The following is a 13461-nucleotide window of genomic DNA, read 5'->3' on the forward strand; positions in this document are numbered from 1 at the left end:
TCTCTCTCTCTTCCCCCCCCCTTTCTTTCTTTTTTGAGACGGAGTCTTGCTCTGTCGCCAGGCTGGAGTGCAGTGGCGCGATCTTGGCTCACTGCAACCTCTGCCTCCCAGGTTCACGCCATTCCCCTGCCTCAGTCTTCCGAGTAGCTGGGACTACAGGCATTGCTCCACCATGCCCAGCTAGGTTTTTTTTTTTTTTTTTTTTTTTTAGTAGAGACAGGATTTCACCAAGTTGGCCAGGATGGTCTCTTGTGATCTACATGCCTCAGCCTCCCCAAAGTGCTGGGATTACAGGTGTGAGGCACCATGCCCAGCTGTGATTATTGTTTCTTTCTTTCTTTTTTCTTGAGATAGAGTCCTGCTCTGTTGCCTAGGCTGGAGTGTAGTGGCAGGATCTCAGCTCATTGAAACTTCTGCCTCCTGGATTCGAGCAATTCTCCTGCCTCAGCTTCCTGAGTAGCTGGGATTATAGGCACGTGCCACCACGCCCGACTAATTTTTGTATTTTTAGTAGAGACAGGGTTTCACCAAGTTGGTCAGGCTGGTCTCGAACTCCTGACCTCATGATCCACTTGCCTTGGCCTCCCAAAGTGCTGGGATTACTGGCGTGAGCCACTGTGTCCGGCTTGTGATTATTATTTCTATCTTATCTCCTTTACAGCTTGGTGCACAGAGCTGCCTTAGACTCTCCAATAAATCTTTTTTTTTTTTTTGCTAGCACAGAAATCACTGTATTCCAGATGAGACTCTCTGATAAATATATTCAAAACAGCTGCCTCTGTTACCTTGACCCATCTCAGATTTCGTTGACCCAAGACAGGTCTCGGCACTAAGAATGTAAGGCTGTCTCTAGGAATGTAAAGCACTAGGAATGTAAGGCTCCAGCAAGGGAGAAGCCCATGAAAGTCTCCTGCTGACCATGTGTTTCATTTCTAGCTTTGACCTCTGGGCACTGATTTCCCTAGGTTTAACTATTTGCTCCATGTTAAGGCAGCACTGTGGAAATTTGTTTGTGTAACTGGGATGCTATGCAGGCCTGTGTGACGGTCAGGAAGAATTGGCCTGCCACAAACTGACCCTTGACCATCGGATTTAGAAACTCGGAGGTCATTTGTGACTCTGACATGTGGTTTAACTAGAGTTGTGGGGATGAGAGCCTGACTGAGGGAAATTCAAAAGTGAATGGGAGGTGAGAAAGTGGAGGCAGTGAGAAGTTTTGTTATTAAGTTGAGAGGGAACTGGAACACTGAGGGAGTGAGCTGGGTCAGGGAGAGTTTTTAAATTTAAAAATAAATGCATTATTTTATACATGTGAAATTATAATTTATATGCATAAATATATATGTATTACAAAGAATAATTATGTGAACATCAGGTAGCTTAAGAAGTAAAATCTTGGCCAAGCGTGGTGGCTCACGCCTGTAATCCCAGCACTTTAGGAGGCGGAGGTGGGTGGATCACCCAGAGGTCAGGAGTTCAAAACCAGCTTGGTCAGCATGGTGAAATTCTATCTCCACTAAATATACAAAATTTAGCCAGGTATGGTGGCCGGCGCCTGTAATCTCAGCTACTTGGGAGGCTGAGGCAGGAGAATCACTTGAACCCAGGAGGGGGAGGTTGCAGTGAGCCAAGATCGCGCCATTGCCCTCCAGCCTGGGTGACAGCGTGAAACTGCATCTCATATTTAAAAAAAAAGAAGTAAAATCTTCCCAGCAGGGCGAGGTGGCTCACAACCATACTCCCAGCACTTTGGGAGGCCAAGGTGGGCGGATCACCTGAGATCAGGAATTGGAGACCAGCCTGGCTAACACGGTGAAACCTTGTCTCTATTAAAACATTAGCTGGGCATAATGGCACGTGCCTGTAATCCCAGCTGCTTGAGGCAGGAGAATTGCTTGAACCCAGGAGGTAGAGGTTGCAGTGAGCCGAGATCACACCACTGCACTCCAGCCTGGGCAACAGAGCAAGACTCCATCTCAAAAAAAAAAAAAGCAAAAAGCAAGAAGTAACATATTCCCCTATATAGTTGAAGCTCCCTGAATTTCCCTTTCCACATTCCTTTTCTACCAAAGGGTAAGCACTATTCTCTGAATGTTTTGCTTTTATTTTTATTATTATTTTTTTAAGAGACGGTATTACTATGTTGCCCAGGCTGGAGTGCAGTGGCTATTCACAGGCGTGATCCCACTACTGATCAGTATGGGAGGTTTGACCTGCTCTGTTTCTGACCTAGGCTGGTTCACCCCTCCTTAGGCAACCTGGTGGTCCCCCGCTTCTGGGAGGTCAACATATTGATGCCGAACCAGACACCCGATCAGCTTAGCGTACTACAGCCCAGAACTCCTGGACTCAAGCGATCCTCACACCTCAGCCTCCCCAGTAGCTGAGACAACAGGCATGCGCAACTGCGCCTGGTGGATGTTTTGCTTTTACTACATAAGTGAGTAGGGAAATAATTTTTTTTCTTTCTTTTCAGAGATGAGGTATAATATTATAGCACGTTTGTATAATGATGGGAGTGTTGCAGTGAAGAGGGATGAACTGATTATGCAGGACAGAGAGATAGGGGATAATTTCAGGAGTAACATCTGAGCAGGTGAGAGGGAACAGGATCCCACGGTACAGAGGAGGTGGTGGGTGGGAGCAGGTCAGCCTCTCTGCCATACGGTTGCAGGCAGACTGGTGAATTTGAGGTGGGACTGTGAGGAAGTTCCCCTCTGAAAGTTTGTTTTCTCAGTAAGATAGAAGAAAGGTTGTCATCTTGTGAAGTTGTGGTCTCGGATTTGGGGAACATGAACTGTGTAGGGTAAGGCAGGCTGGCATGCCATACTGAGGGCCTGCAGGAAGCAAGGCCAGTCACTATGACTGGGTTTCTCCCCAGCTGTTGAGTGCAGATGTGGAGTAGGCACAATGGGATCTGACCCGGGATGAAAATGTGTCAGACGAAGAGGGCTCAAGAGTACAGAATGAGGACTGAGAGGCGATTACCGTGTTGAACCTTGGAATCTAAACTGGCTAATGAGGAAAGTGAAAAATTGAGATCAAACAACAATGAAAATTAATAGAGTCAGTGAATGGAAGGCCCAGATGGGGTTGAAGAATTTTTGGTATAGGGGTACTGGGGAGCAACACGAAAAGACTAAGGATGAGATTTTGAAAGGGCAGCAGATATTGGTGGCAAGCAAGTTTAAGGTATGACATAGGGAATGAGGGAAGCAGGGAGAAACAAATCACAGCAAGAGAAGGGCAGGGTACTGGAGAATCTGCATGAACATTGAAACATAAAAATTGGCCGGGCGTGGTGGCTCACGCCTGTAATCCAAGCACTTTGGAGGCCAAGGTGGGTGAATTACCTGAGGTCGGGAGTTCAAGACCCGCCTGACCAATATGGTGAAACCCTGTCTTAAAAAAAAAAAAAGGAAAAGAAAACATAGAAATATTCTTGTAGGCTTATTAGAGGATAAAAAAGAAAGAAAAAAAAGAAAACATAAAAATAATAAAATGGGGCCAGGTACTATGGCTCATGCCTATAATCCCAGCACTTTAGGAGGCTAAGGCAGCCATATTGCATGAGTTCAGGAGTTCAAGACCAGCCTGGACAACATAGTGAGACCTCATCTCTATTAAAAATCAAAGGCAGGAGGCTGGTTACAGTGGCTCACGCTTGTAATCCCAGTACTTTGGGAGGCTAAGGTGGGTCGATCACCTGAGGTCAGGAGTTTGAGACCAGCCTGGCTAACATGGTGAAATCCTCTTTCTACTAAAAATACAAAAAATTAGCTGGGTGTGGTGGCATGTGCCTATAATTTCAGCTACTTGGGAGGCTGAGGTAGGGGAATTGCTTGAACCCAGGAGGCAGACGTTACAGTGAGCTGAGATCACATCTTTGCACTCCAGCTTGGGCAACAAGAGTGAAACTCCATCTCTAAATAAATAAATAAATAAATATTTTTAAAAAACAGCCAGGTGTGGTGGTGTGTGCCTGTAGTCCCAGCTACTTGGGAGGCTGTGACAGGAGGATCACTTGAGCCCGGGAAATTGAAGCTCAGTGAGCTATGATCCTGCCACTGCATTCCAGCCTGTGCGACAGAGCAAGACTCTATTTCAGAAAAAAAAGAAAAAAAGAAAAAGAGGCTGGGCATGGTGGCTCATGGGTGTAATCCCAGCACTTAATTGTTTTTTTTTTTTTTTTTTTTTGGAGCTGTTATGCTATCCCAACAGTTTCTTTAGGATGCCGAGGGAGGCAGATCACTTATGGTCAGAAGTTTGAGACCAGCCTGGCCAACATGGTGAAACCCCCTCTTTACTAAAAATACAAAAATTAGCTGGGCATGGGTGTCGGGCGCCTGTAATCCCAGCTACTAATGAGGCTGAGGCAGGAGACTCGATTGAACCCAGGAGGCAGAGGTTGCAGTCACCTCCAAGATGACACCATTGCACTCCAGCCCAGATGACAAGAGCAAAAACTTGGCTGGGCGCTGTGGCTCACGCCTGTAATCCCAGCTCTTAGAGAGGCAGAGGCGGGAGGATAGCTTGAGCCCAGGAGTTTGAGACCTGCCTGGGCAATATAGTGAGACCCCGTTCTCCACAAAAAGGAAAAAAACAAAAAGACAAAAAAAAAAAAAAGCAAAAACTCTGTCTCTAAATAAATAATAAAAAGAAGACAATGAAATGAGAGGTGGAAGTAGAGTGATCAGGTGCTGAACCTTCCATTGTTGAGGGGGAATGGCGACCCAGAATCTAATCATGGGAGAGTCAGACCACTCACACAGATGTTAAAGGAGTGAAGAGCCTCTCCTAGAGGATGGAGTCTGTCAATAGAGGTGCCAGAGCCAAGGGCATCCCCTGCAGAGGGAGGTGAATCAGATAGGAAGAGGATAACATTGTAAGTTTATTTCTTCTTGAGGGAGGAGTCTGGCTGAGGTTAAGACATCTGAGATTAAGAAACAAACATTCATAAGGAAAAGCAAAAGAGAGCTAAATCATTTTTTATTCATCTCTCCCTCTGCCTAATTCTTTTCAATTGAATTGAGTTCAAAGATTGGTAGAAGAGGTTTTATCTGATGAGGATCTGCAAACCAGAGATAAGCCAGATTTGACTCCTGCCTTCAAGTAGCTCACAGGGTAAAGCTGTGTACATCAAGTTATCAGGTGGGAAGAGATGAGAAAATATGCAGATAATGGGAATCTTAGATCTAGATACTTTTCTCCTAAAGAAAGTTGCCCAGAGTTGAAGTTATTTTTTGGCCTCTTCACTCCCCCTGGGTGGTTCTTAAAGTGCCTGTAAACCTATGATTCCCAAACTTGGCTGCCCTGTGGAATCACCTGATCATGTCTTAAATACTGATGCCTGAGGCCCACTCCCAGATACTCTTTTTTTCGTTTGTTTGTTTTTCAGACAGGGTCTCGCTCTGTTGCGCCGGCTGGAGCACAGTGGTGTGATCACTGCAGCCTCTGCCCCACAGGCCCAAGCAATCTTCTCGCCTCACCCTCCCAAGTAGCTAAGACTACAGCTGAGCCACCTGGCTCGGCTTAATTTTTTTTTTTGAGACAGAGTCACACTCTGTGGCCAAGGCTGGAGTGTAGTGTCACGATCTCAGCTCATTGCAACTTTCACCTCCTAGGTCCAAACGATTCTACTGCCTTTGCCTCCCGAGTAGCTGGGATTACAGGCATATGCCACACCATACCTGACTGATTTTGTGGTTTTAGTGGAGACGGGGTTTTACCATGTTGGCCAGGCTGGTGATCCACCTGGTTTCGGCCTTCCAAAGTGCTGATGATCCACCTGGCCTCGGCCTTCCAAAGTGCTGATGATCCACCTGGCCTCAGCCTTCCAAAGTGCTGATGATCCACCTGGCTTCGGCCTTCCAAAGTGCTGGGATTACACGCATGAGCCACCGTGCCCAGCCTAGGCTAATGTTTAAACCTTTTGTAGTGATGGGGCCTTACCATATTGCCCAGGCTAGTGTCGAACTCCTGGGCTCAAAAGATCCTCCTGCCTCAGCTTCCCAGAGTGCAGGGATGACAAGTGTGAGCCACTTCACTGGTCCCAGAGATTCTGATTTAATTGTTTTAGGACGTGATTTGGATTTTGGGATTTTTCAGTGCTCCTCAGTGGATTCTAATATGTAACCTGGGAAAGAACCATTACACCAAGGAATGCCTGAAGCTCTGTTTAGACATCTCACCAGTATCCAGTATGGAGTCTGCCTGTTGCATAAATGCATAATGCTTTAATCTAACCCAGAGGACAGAGAGAGACCTTTTTGCTGGAGTGAGGGATGAATTAATCTGGGTCTTGAAAGATATTATAGATAAAATTTGACCAAGTAGAGAGGCAGATGTGAAGAGGGGGAGAACGTCATGAGCAAGAGCCTAGATGTAGTCAGCCTCTGAAACTTGTAACAAGCTGCAAACAATCTGGTTTATAATAGGGAGAGATTTGGGAAGGAGGGCTAAGATTTGGGAACAGCTGGGCAAATACCTGGAGGTGGGAATGATGAGTAATTCAGTATGGTTAGAAATCAGAATGAACAGAGAAGCTGGATGATTTTAAATTATGGAAGCTGTTAAAGGTCAGATTAAAATTTTGTAAATAATTGAGCAGGGAATAGGGAATCCCGAAGGGCTTTCGAGCAGTGGAGTTACATAAGTGTGTTTAGGGAGGCTCATCTGACAACAGTGTGGAGGGAGATGAGGTAGGGGGAGGTAGGAAGTAGGAACACCTGTTGGAAAGCTGATGCAATAATTCTAATTGTTCCAGCCTTGGGGAAAAAAATGACAGATTCAAAAGACATTGTGGTGGCAAAATTGACTGGGCTTGAGAACACACCAAAAATAAGGCAGGAGGGAAAGGGAGGAGGCAGCAAATTTTCAGATAAGGAAGAGTGATTAGGAAAATGGTCTATTAACAGACAGGGAAGCAGGTTTTCTGCGGCATTTCATCAGTTTGTTTTGGAATGTGCTGATTTTAGAGGACCGGCAAGCATAATCCACGTGGCTGTGATCTGCAGGCACTGGAAAAAACGTCTGCATGTAAAATACAGGTTGGAGAAGCATTTGATTAGCTGAGTTGAGTGACTGAGCTTTTCAAAGGAAAGTCTCAGAGAAGGGGAAAACAATTAAAGATGGACACTTAGGGGAAGGGAGGAGAACAAGCAAGGAGGGAAGGCAGGCAGAGGTGAAGATGGTTAGAGGTCTATGTGGAGGCGGGGGTGAAGGAAGGTCAATAGGTGCCTGAACCTGGGTGTGTGGGGAATTCAGGGTCAAGGGACAAACACAGAAGGGTTTAGAAGCAGCATACTGTGAAAATGCCATTGATTTGGGATCTGGGTAGTCGGTTGCCATTTAAGAGAGAGGTTTCAGGAGCGTAGGGTGCGGATGCATATTTCAATTAGTCAAGAAGTAGTGGGTATGAAAGACAGATTCAGACATATCTCTGATAGCAATATCCCCCCACCTTTTTTTTTTTTTGAGACGGAGTTTCGCTCTTGGTGCCCAAGCTGGGGTACAATGATGCGGTCTTGGCTCACTGCAACCTCCACCTCCCGGGTTCAAGCGATTCTCTTGCCTCAGCCTCCAGAGTAGCTGGGATTACAGGCTCCCACTACCACATTTGCCTAATTTTTGTATTTTTAGTAGAGATGGGTTTTCCATGTTGGCCAGGCTGTCCTCGAACTCCTGACCTCAAGTTATCTGCCTGTTTCCGCCTCCCAAAGTGCTGGGATTACAGGCATTTACAGACATGAGCCGCTGTGACCTGCCTCCACTATTTGTTTTTTAAGGTGTTAGAGGGTGAGTGGAAGTGGAAACTGCAAACATGAATTATTATTATTTTTTTTCTTTTTTTTTTTTGAGACAGAGTCTCAGTCAGTCGCCCAGGCTGGAGTGCAATGGTAAGATCTCGGCTCACTGCAACCTTCACCTCTCAGGTTCAAGCAATTCTCCTGTCTCAGCCTCCCGAGTAGCTGGGATTACAGGTGCCTGCCACCAAACTTTGCTAATTTTTTATATTTTTGGTAGACACAGGGTTTCATCATGTTGGCCAGGCTGGTCTCCAACTCCTGACCTCAAGTGATCTGCCGGCCTGAGCCTCCCAAAGTGCTGGGATTACAGGCGTGAGCCACTGCACCCAGCCGTGAATTCTTTTTTTCAAGAAGTTTGGTAAGGTAGGTACATTAAATCTTAAACATCCAAAGTGGAACCCATGATATCCACACCTCCTCCCACATCTCCTATCTCAGTGCATGGCTTCGCTTCTAGATTGTAAGCTCCGTGAGGTCAGGGGTCACACCTGCTGTCGGGGTGGATGTCTCACCAGTATCCAGTATGGAGTCTGCCTGTCGCATAAATGCATAAATTCAGGATAGGACCACCAAAGACCCAAGCCCACTGCTGGTGCCATCCACTAATCACCACTCCCCTCTCAAAAGAGGCCTCTTGGTTGACCTCTTTTGGATAGGAGAGGGCAGCTAGTTCCAGGGAGACTTGAGAGGCCATTGATCTCCTCCCTGGGCTCCCAATCTGCTCTCTTTGCCTTTCCTATACCCCGTACAGTCCAGCATGTGGGGCTCTAATCCAAATTTTCTGCCACCCTCCAGCCCAGTCAGGAACAGCTATGGGCAGCTGGCATCTTTTCCTGAATCACTCTATCCTTGACCAGCTTCTTCACCATGGTCTGCCCTCTTCTGTCCTCTTGCCTTCCTGGAGTTCTGGGGATAGCAGGGAATGGAAAAGGGGTACTGGGGAAATAAAGCCTCACTGAGCAAATCAAGCCTCACTTAGAATGGCCCCCCAAGGTCTTCTCTGGTGGATTCCCAGGGAGTTTCCCTCCGTCTCCCATATTCGCGTGTCTCTCTGGAGATCTGGGAATCTGTCTCCCTCACGTTAGTCTCTGTCGGATTTTCTTTTTTTTGCGAGGCCGTAGTCTTTGGAATTGCGGGCAATAAATCAACTAAGTCTCTTTAATATCGTCTTTCAGAAGTTCACACACACGCACACACAGATCAGAACAAGGCGGGGGCCGCCGAGGGGAGCGGGGAGCGGGGACGTGGGAGGTCCATAGCCTGGATTCCTTTCTGCCCAGCTGCTCAGGGGCTGGGAGAGGTGGAAGGGAGTATTTACAGAGCTTTTACAGCATGTTTCCTATCCCAGGGAGAAGGGTCCTACACCAGGAACTTCCCAAATGTCCTTCCAAAAACAAAAGGATAGGTTCTGGGATTATAAAGAAAATAGGCTGAAATCTGGGTGGAGGAGGGACGAAAATGTACTCGCAAAAACGGGAGGTGGGGGCGTGGCTACCCCAGGGCTCGGTCCTTTGGCCGGAAGAAAGGGAGGAGTCTGTCGGTCTGAAGGCGAGGCCTGGAGCCACAGACCCAATCACTGGACTGAATCACCCCGCAGAGACAAAAAGAAGGCGGAGCCTGCCGACCTGGAGGCGGGGTTTTATCAGAGCTAGGGCGGAGCTTATAGAGGAGGCGGGGTTTTAGGGACCAAACCGAGTTTGCTGCGGGCGCTACGCTTTGAGGGTGAGGGGGCCTGGAGCGACTGAGGGTCCGGCATTTGGCCGGGATCCCGTAAAGCGGCGTCCCTTGGGATGTGGGTTTTGGAGGGGTTCCTGAGGAATTGGATTCGGAGCTTGCTCCCAAGGCGAGACGTTCCGTGGAGGCGGAGTTTACGATGTACTGAAGTCTGATGGTCCCAGAAGCGAATGTGCAGGGCGCCCATTGGGTCCGCGGCATGATTGCAGAATGAGCCGGGGGATCGAGGGGCGCAGAGTGGAGCCAGACCGGGGGCGTTTTTAGGGATCCCAGTAGTTCTCGTGGTGCTGCGCGGCGATGATGATGACTACGGTGAGGATGGTACAGAGCACCATGGCTGCGATGCCCACGGCCAGGGAGATGAAGGAGAAGTTCCGGGCCTCGCGTGAAGCGATCTCGGCCGACACCATGTCTCCGCGGGCCAAGGCCGTGCGCACCTACGGAGGAGAAGTGGGGAAAGGAGGTCAGAGAGCAGCAGCCTTTCTCTACGATGGTCCCCAGCACTCCCAGAACTGCCCATCCCCCAAACCGAGTATGCTCCTGCCCCCTACCTGCACTGCCTTGAAGATGGCAATGATGCCCGTAGGCCAGAAGCAGCAGATGGTGGTCAACACCGCGATGGGCATGTAGTCGTGTGGCGGGCGCCTCGGCTCCAGTAGGGCCAGCCCTGGGCCCTGGGGCGGCGGGGGGAGAGTGGAGGTCACTCCTGTCCCCCCCGGGGTCCCGCCTGCATATGGCTGTGGAAGGAAAGTTGGGGAGAAGGGGCATCACTCCAACCCTCTCCCAGCCTACCAGCATTGGGTGGCCGGCAGAGTGGCTTTAAAAAAGCACAATTCTTAACTATGGTTTCTCAAAATAAACCACCCACTATCCTTCCAGGACACCCTAAATTCCACCTAGGCCCCTCTTCTCCCTTCCTTGCTTCATTAACCACCATTCTTGGGTTCTCTACATTCTCTCCCACAGGTATGGTCCCACAGGGGCTGCCCAGGCCTCACTTCAGACCTTGTTTCTTCCTTCTGGACATCTACCAGGCCTCCCCTACCACTAAGTCCCAGGCTTCTTTCATATTCCTCTGGGTTCCCAGCTTCCATTTTTCCCCCTCCAGACAGTTTCCTACTTTCAGACCTCCTCTGAACCTCTAGGCTCCGTTCCCTCTCCCAGGCCCTGACTTTGGGTACCAATAGACTCCTACTCCCGGGTCTCTCCCTAGTCCCTCTCGTCTCAGGCTCCCTTCTTACTAGGCCTTGTCCCAGGAACACTACCTGTTCCCTGCCCTGTTCCTCTATCCTACCAGCCCCCAGCGTATCCCCAATTTCAAGTCCTGTATGGCATCCCCCTCTTCTCCCATGCCCCTGTCTGCCCCGCACTCACCGTGCCCACCGGGTAGACCGGCACGTAAGCAGTGCAGGGCTGCAGCTGCAGGGGGTATCCGGGCGCTACGTAGCCCCCCAACGGCAGCGTGCCCACAGTTCCCGTGTGCGTGGGCACCACGAAGCCGGGGGCCTGGGCAGTCTGGGCGGGCGCTGGTGGGGGCGGGGCGGCGGCGGCGGGCGGCGGCGGGGGAAGTGGGCCCTCGAAGCGAGTCTCCTGCAGGTAAGGGTCGGGTGGCATGCGGGGCAAGGTAGCGCAGCCGGGTGGGGGTGCTCCGGCAGCAGGGCCGGGAGGGGCGTGGTGGGGGGGCCTTGGCAGTGTGGCGGAGGCGGAGGGACCGCGCTGAGAGGTGGCCGCGGAAGAGGCCAGGCCCCCTGCCCCTAAGCGCGGGAGGGTGGCGGTGCCAGACTGATGGTAATGGTGGTGGTGGTGATGGTGTGAGGAAGGGGCTGCCTGTGGCGGTGGCGCTGGGGGTTCGGCTGGAGGCTGAGGGGCATTGTAGGGCGGTGGAGAAGTGTGAGGGACTGAGTCTGGGAGTCCTGGAGGAGGTGAGTGGAGGAAAGGATAAGGGGAAAGATAACAGACAGTGATGAGGAGGAGTAAGGGAAACAGCGAGTCATGGATGGAGAAACATAATAGGAGACACATAGAAGGAGACAGTGAGAAACCATCTCTAATTTGAGGGGCAAGAGAGGGGCTATATCTAGGCCATCTGCCCCCCTCCTTCTTCCTTCCAATCTAGTTTTGAGGTCACAACTCTCCTCTGCTTCTTTTCCGTCTTTTTCAACACCAGGCACCCAGCTCTCACCTGCAGACCCCAATCCCCTCTCCTTGCTATAGCTGCCTTTGGGCTGGCCTATCGGAGCTAGCCCTGTATGTGCATATGTGTAGACATGCAACACTGTGTTATCTATGTTCGATTCAACAGTTGTATAAACACATGTAGGATGACATGTGCTCCACTCTGCTGTATCTTCAGTGGGGGGAGGAGTGCCCCAGCCTCTATGAGAATCTCAGGACCTCTTTTAGGGCAGATTAAGAAGAGCCCTCTGGATTTTACTCCCTTGGCAACCCCATCTGGTCATGTCTCCATGTTTTCCTACAGGATGTCTCCATGCCAGCCAGGGATTGTCCATCTGTCACTCCCAATGATGCTATTCTTGCAGAACCTGGCTGTACTTCCTTCACCCTCTCAATCTACCTCCCTCTGCCCCTGCTGTTTGCAAGGGGCAGAGGCTTCGACTGGAAAGAGGAAAGGAAGAAAAAAGGGGAGACAGAAAGAGGAGGGGTATTATCGGAGTGTTGAGAGCTGGAGAGAAGGGGAATGAAATAGAACCACCGCTAGGGAGGGGTGAAGAAGGGGGCTGGGGCAAGGGGGAGGAGGAGGGAGAGTGAGAAGACAGTGGAGGGGGTGGGAGGTTTTGTTATTGTTTTTACCTGACTTTTCGGATGACATGCCTGTGGTCTCACTGGGACAGGGTCCCTGCAGCCGGAGTTGGGGGTCCTCGGCCGGTGCTGGAGTCTGGGTGCTGGATGTCGCAGCCGGCAGCAGCGCAGAGATGGAAAGATGAAGGCAGCGGCGGGGGGCGGGGGGCGGAGGGAGAACAGGGATGGGGGGGAGCTTAAAGGGACCGACCGTGGCGAGGGAGGGGGAGCACTTCAGCCGTCCCCCACTAGGTATCTCTGCTCTTGGACCACCTCTCTCTCCTTTCACCCCAGCATTCAAGCCCCCAGTTTAGGCTCCTTTGGAGTTGTCATGGAAACACGGAGGCTAGACCAGGCTAGGCCGGTGGGACTAAGGGAAGGAAGGACGGAGAGAGAACTCTCTAGAGTCTCCCCCTCCAAGACTCACTGTAGTGATTATATTGTGGGAGGAAGTGAACGGGTTCTCAGTGGAGTTAATAACCCAGGTACCTCCAGAGGCAAGTTCTCCCCCGACTTAGCTCCCTGCAATGTGCCAGAGTCTTCTCTGAAAGGTGCCAGGGTCTTCTCCCAAATCCTTGGCCCGTTTTCTCCCCTCAGAAGAGATAAATACTTGTGTGTGAGAGAGAATTGTATAGAGTTCAGAACTGCAATGTTCTGAAGAGTTCCCAGGGTATGGTGGACCTGCCAACCTGACAGTAAAGACCGAGGCCCAGGTCTGTAATTAGGGGGAAGCTGGGCCTTGGGGGGAAAAGGGAGAGAGAGTTTGTGTGGTGTGCATACATACCTTCTTTGTCCAGGACTCAGGAGCTGAAGTTCTTTTGGAGAGGGTGTGTGTGTGGGGGGGTATGACTTAATTGCTCATTTCTGGCAGCTCCGTTGGAAATGCGTGCTTGTTCCCCCTTTGCTTGCTGAGGCTGCTTAGAGTGTCTGAGCCGGTCAATGCTTAGATCCATTCCCTAAACCCCTCTACTTCCACCCACCACCTCTCACCAACAGGCATCTCCACCTCCTGAGTCGACCTGCAGCACAGCGTTATTAGTCTTTTTATTTGCTTATTGTATCTTGGGAGCGCGTGGGTGGGTGCAGGGAGCGAGGATAGGCAGTCTACGGAGAGTTACAC

The 13461-nt window shown here is 50.2% G+C and overlaps 1 protein-coding gene across 2 annotated transcripts; it reads right to left on the reverse strand.

The window, feature by feature from the left end:
• Window positions 1-8938: 8938 nt before the first annotated feature.
• Window positions 8939-13369, reverse strand: PRRT1 (proline rich transmembrane protein 1). 2 transcript variants are annotated; one of them, XM_035295317.3, is made up of 5 exons: window positions 13126-13369; window positions 12354-12445; window positions 10917-11455; window positions 10094-10279; window positions 8939-9979 (listed from the first exon to the last, which is right to left on the reverse strand). In XM_035295317.3, exons 2-5 carry the CDS (start codon window positions 12370-12372, stop codon window positions 9803-9805), a joined length of 921 nt encoding a protein of 306 aa, XP_035151208.1. In that variant the 5' UTR covers window positions 12373-12445; window positions 13126-13369; the 3' UTR covers window positions 8939-9802. The 2 variants fall into 2 exon arrangements, with proteins under 2 accessions (XP_035151208.1, XP_078224986.1); XM_078368860.1 differs by lacking the exon at window positions 13126-13369 and having other exon boundaries at window positions 12354-12456.
• Between the last annotated feature and the right edge of the window lie 92 nt (window positions 13370-13461).

Source organism: Callithrix jacchus, chromosome 4, assembly GCF_049354715.1.
Source record: "Callithrix jacchus isolate 240 chromosome 4, calJac240_pri, whole genome shotgun sequence".
NCBI classification, from domain to species: domain Eukaryota; kingdom Metazoa; phylum Chordata; class Mammalia; order Primates; family Cebidae; genus Callithrix; species Callithrix jacchus.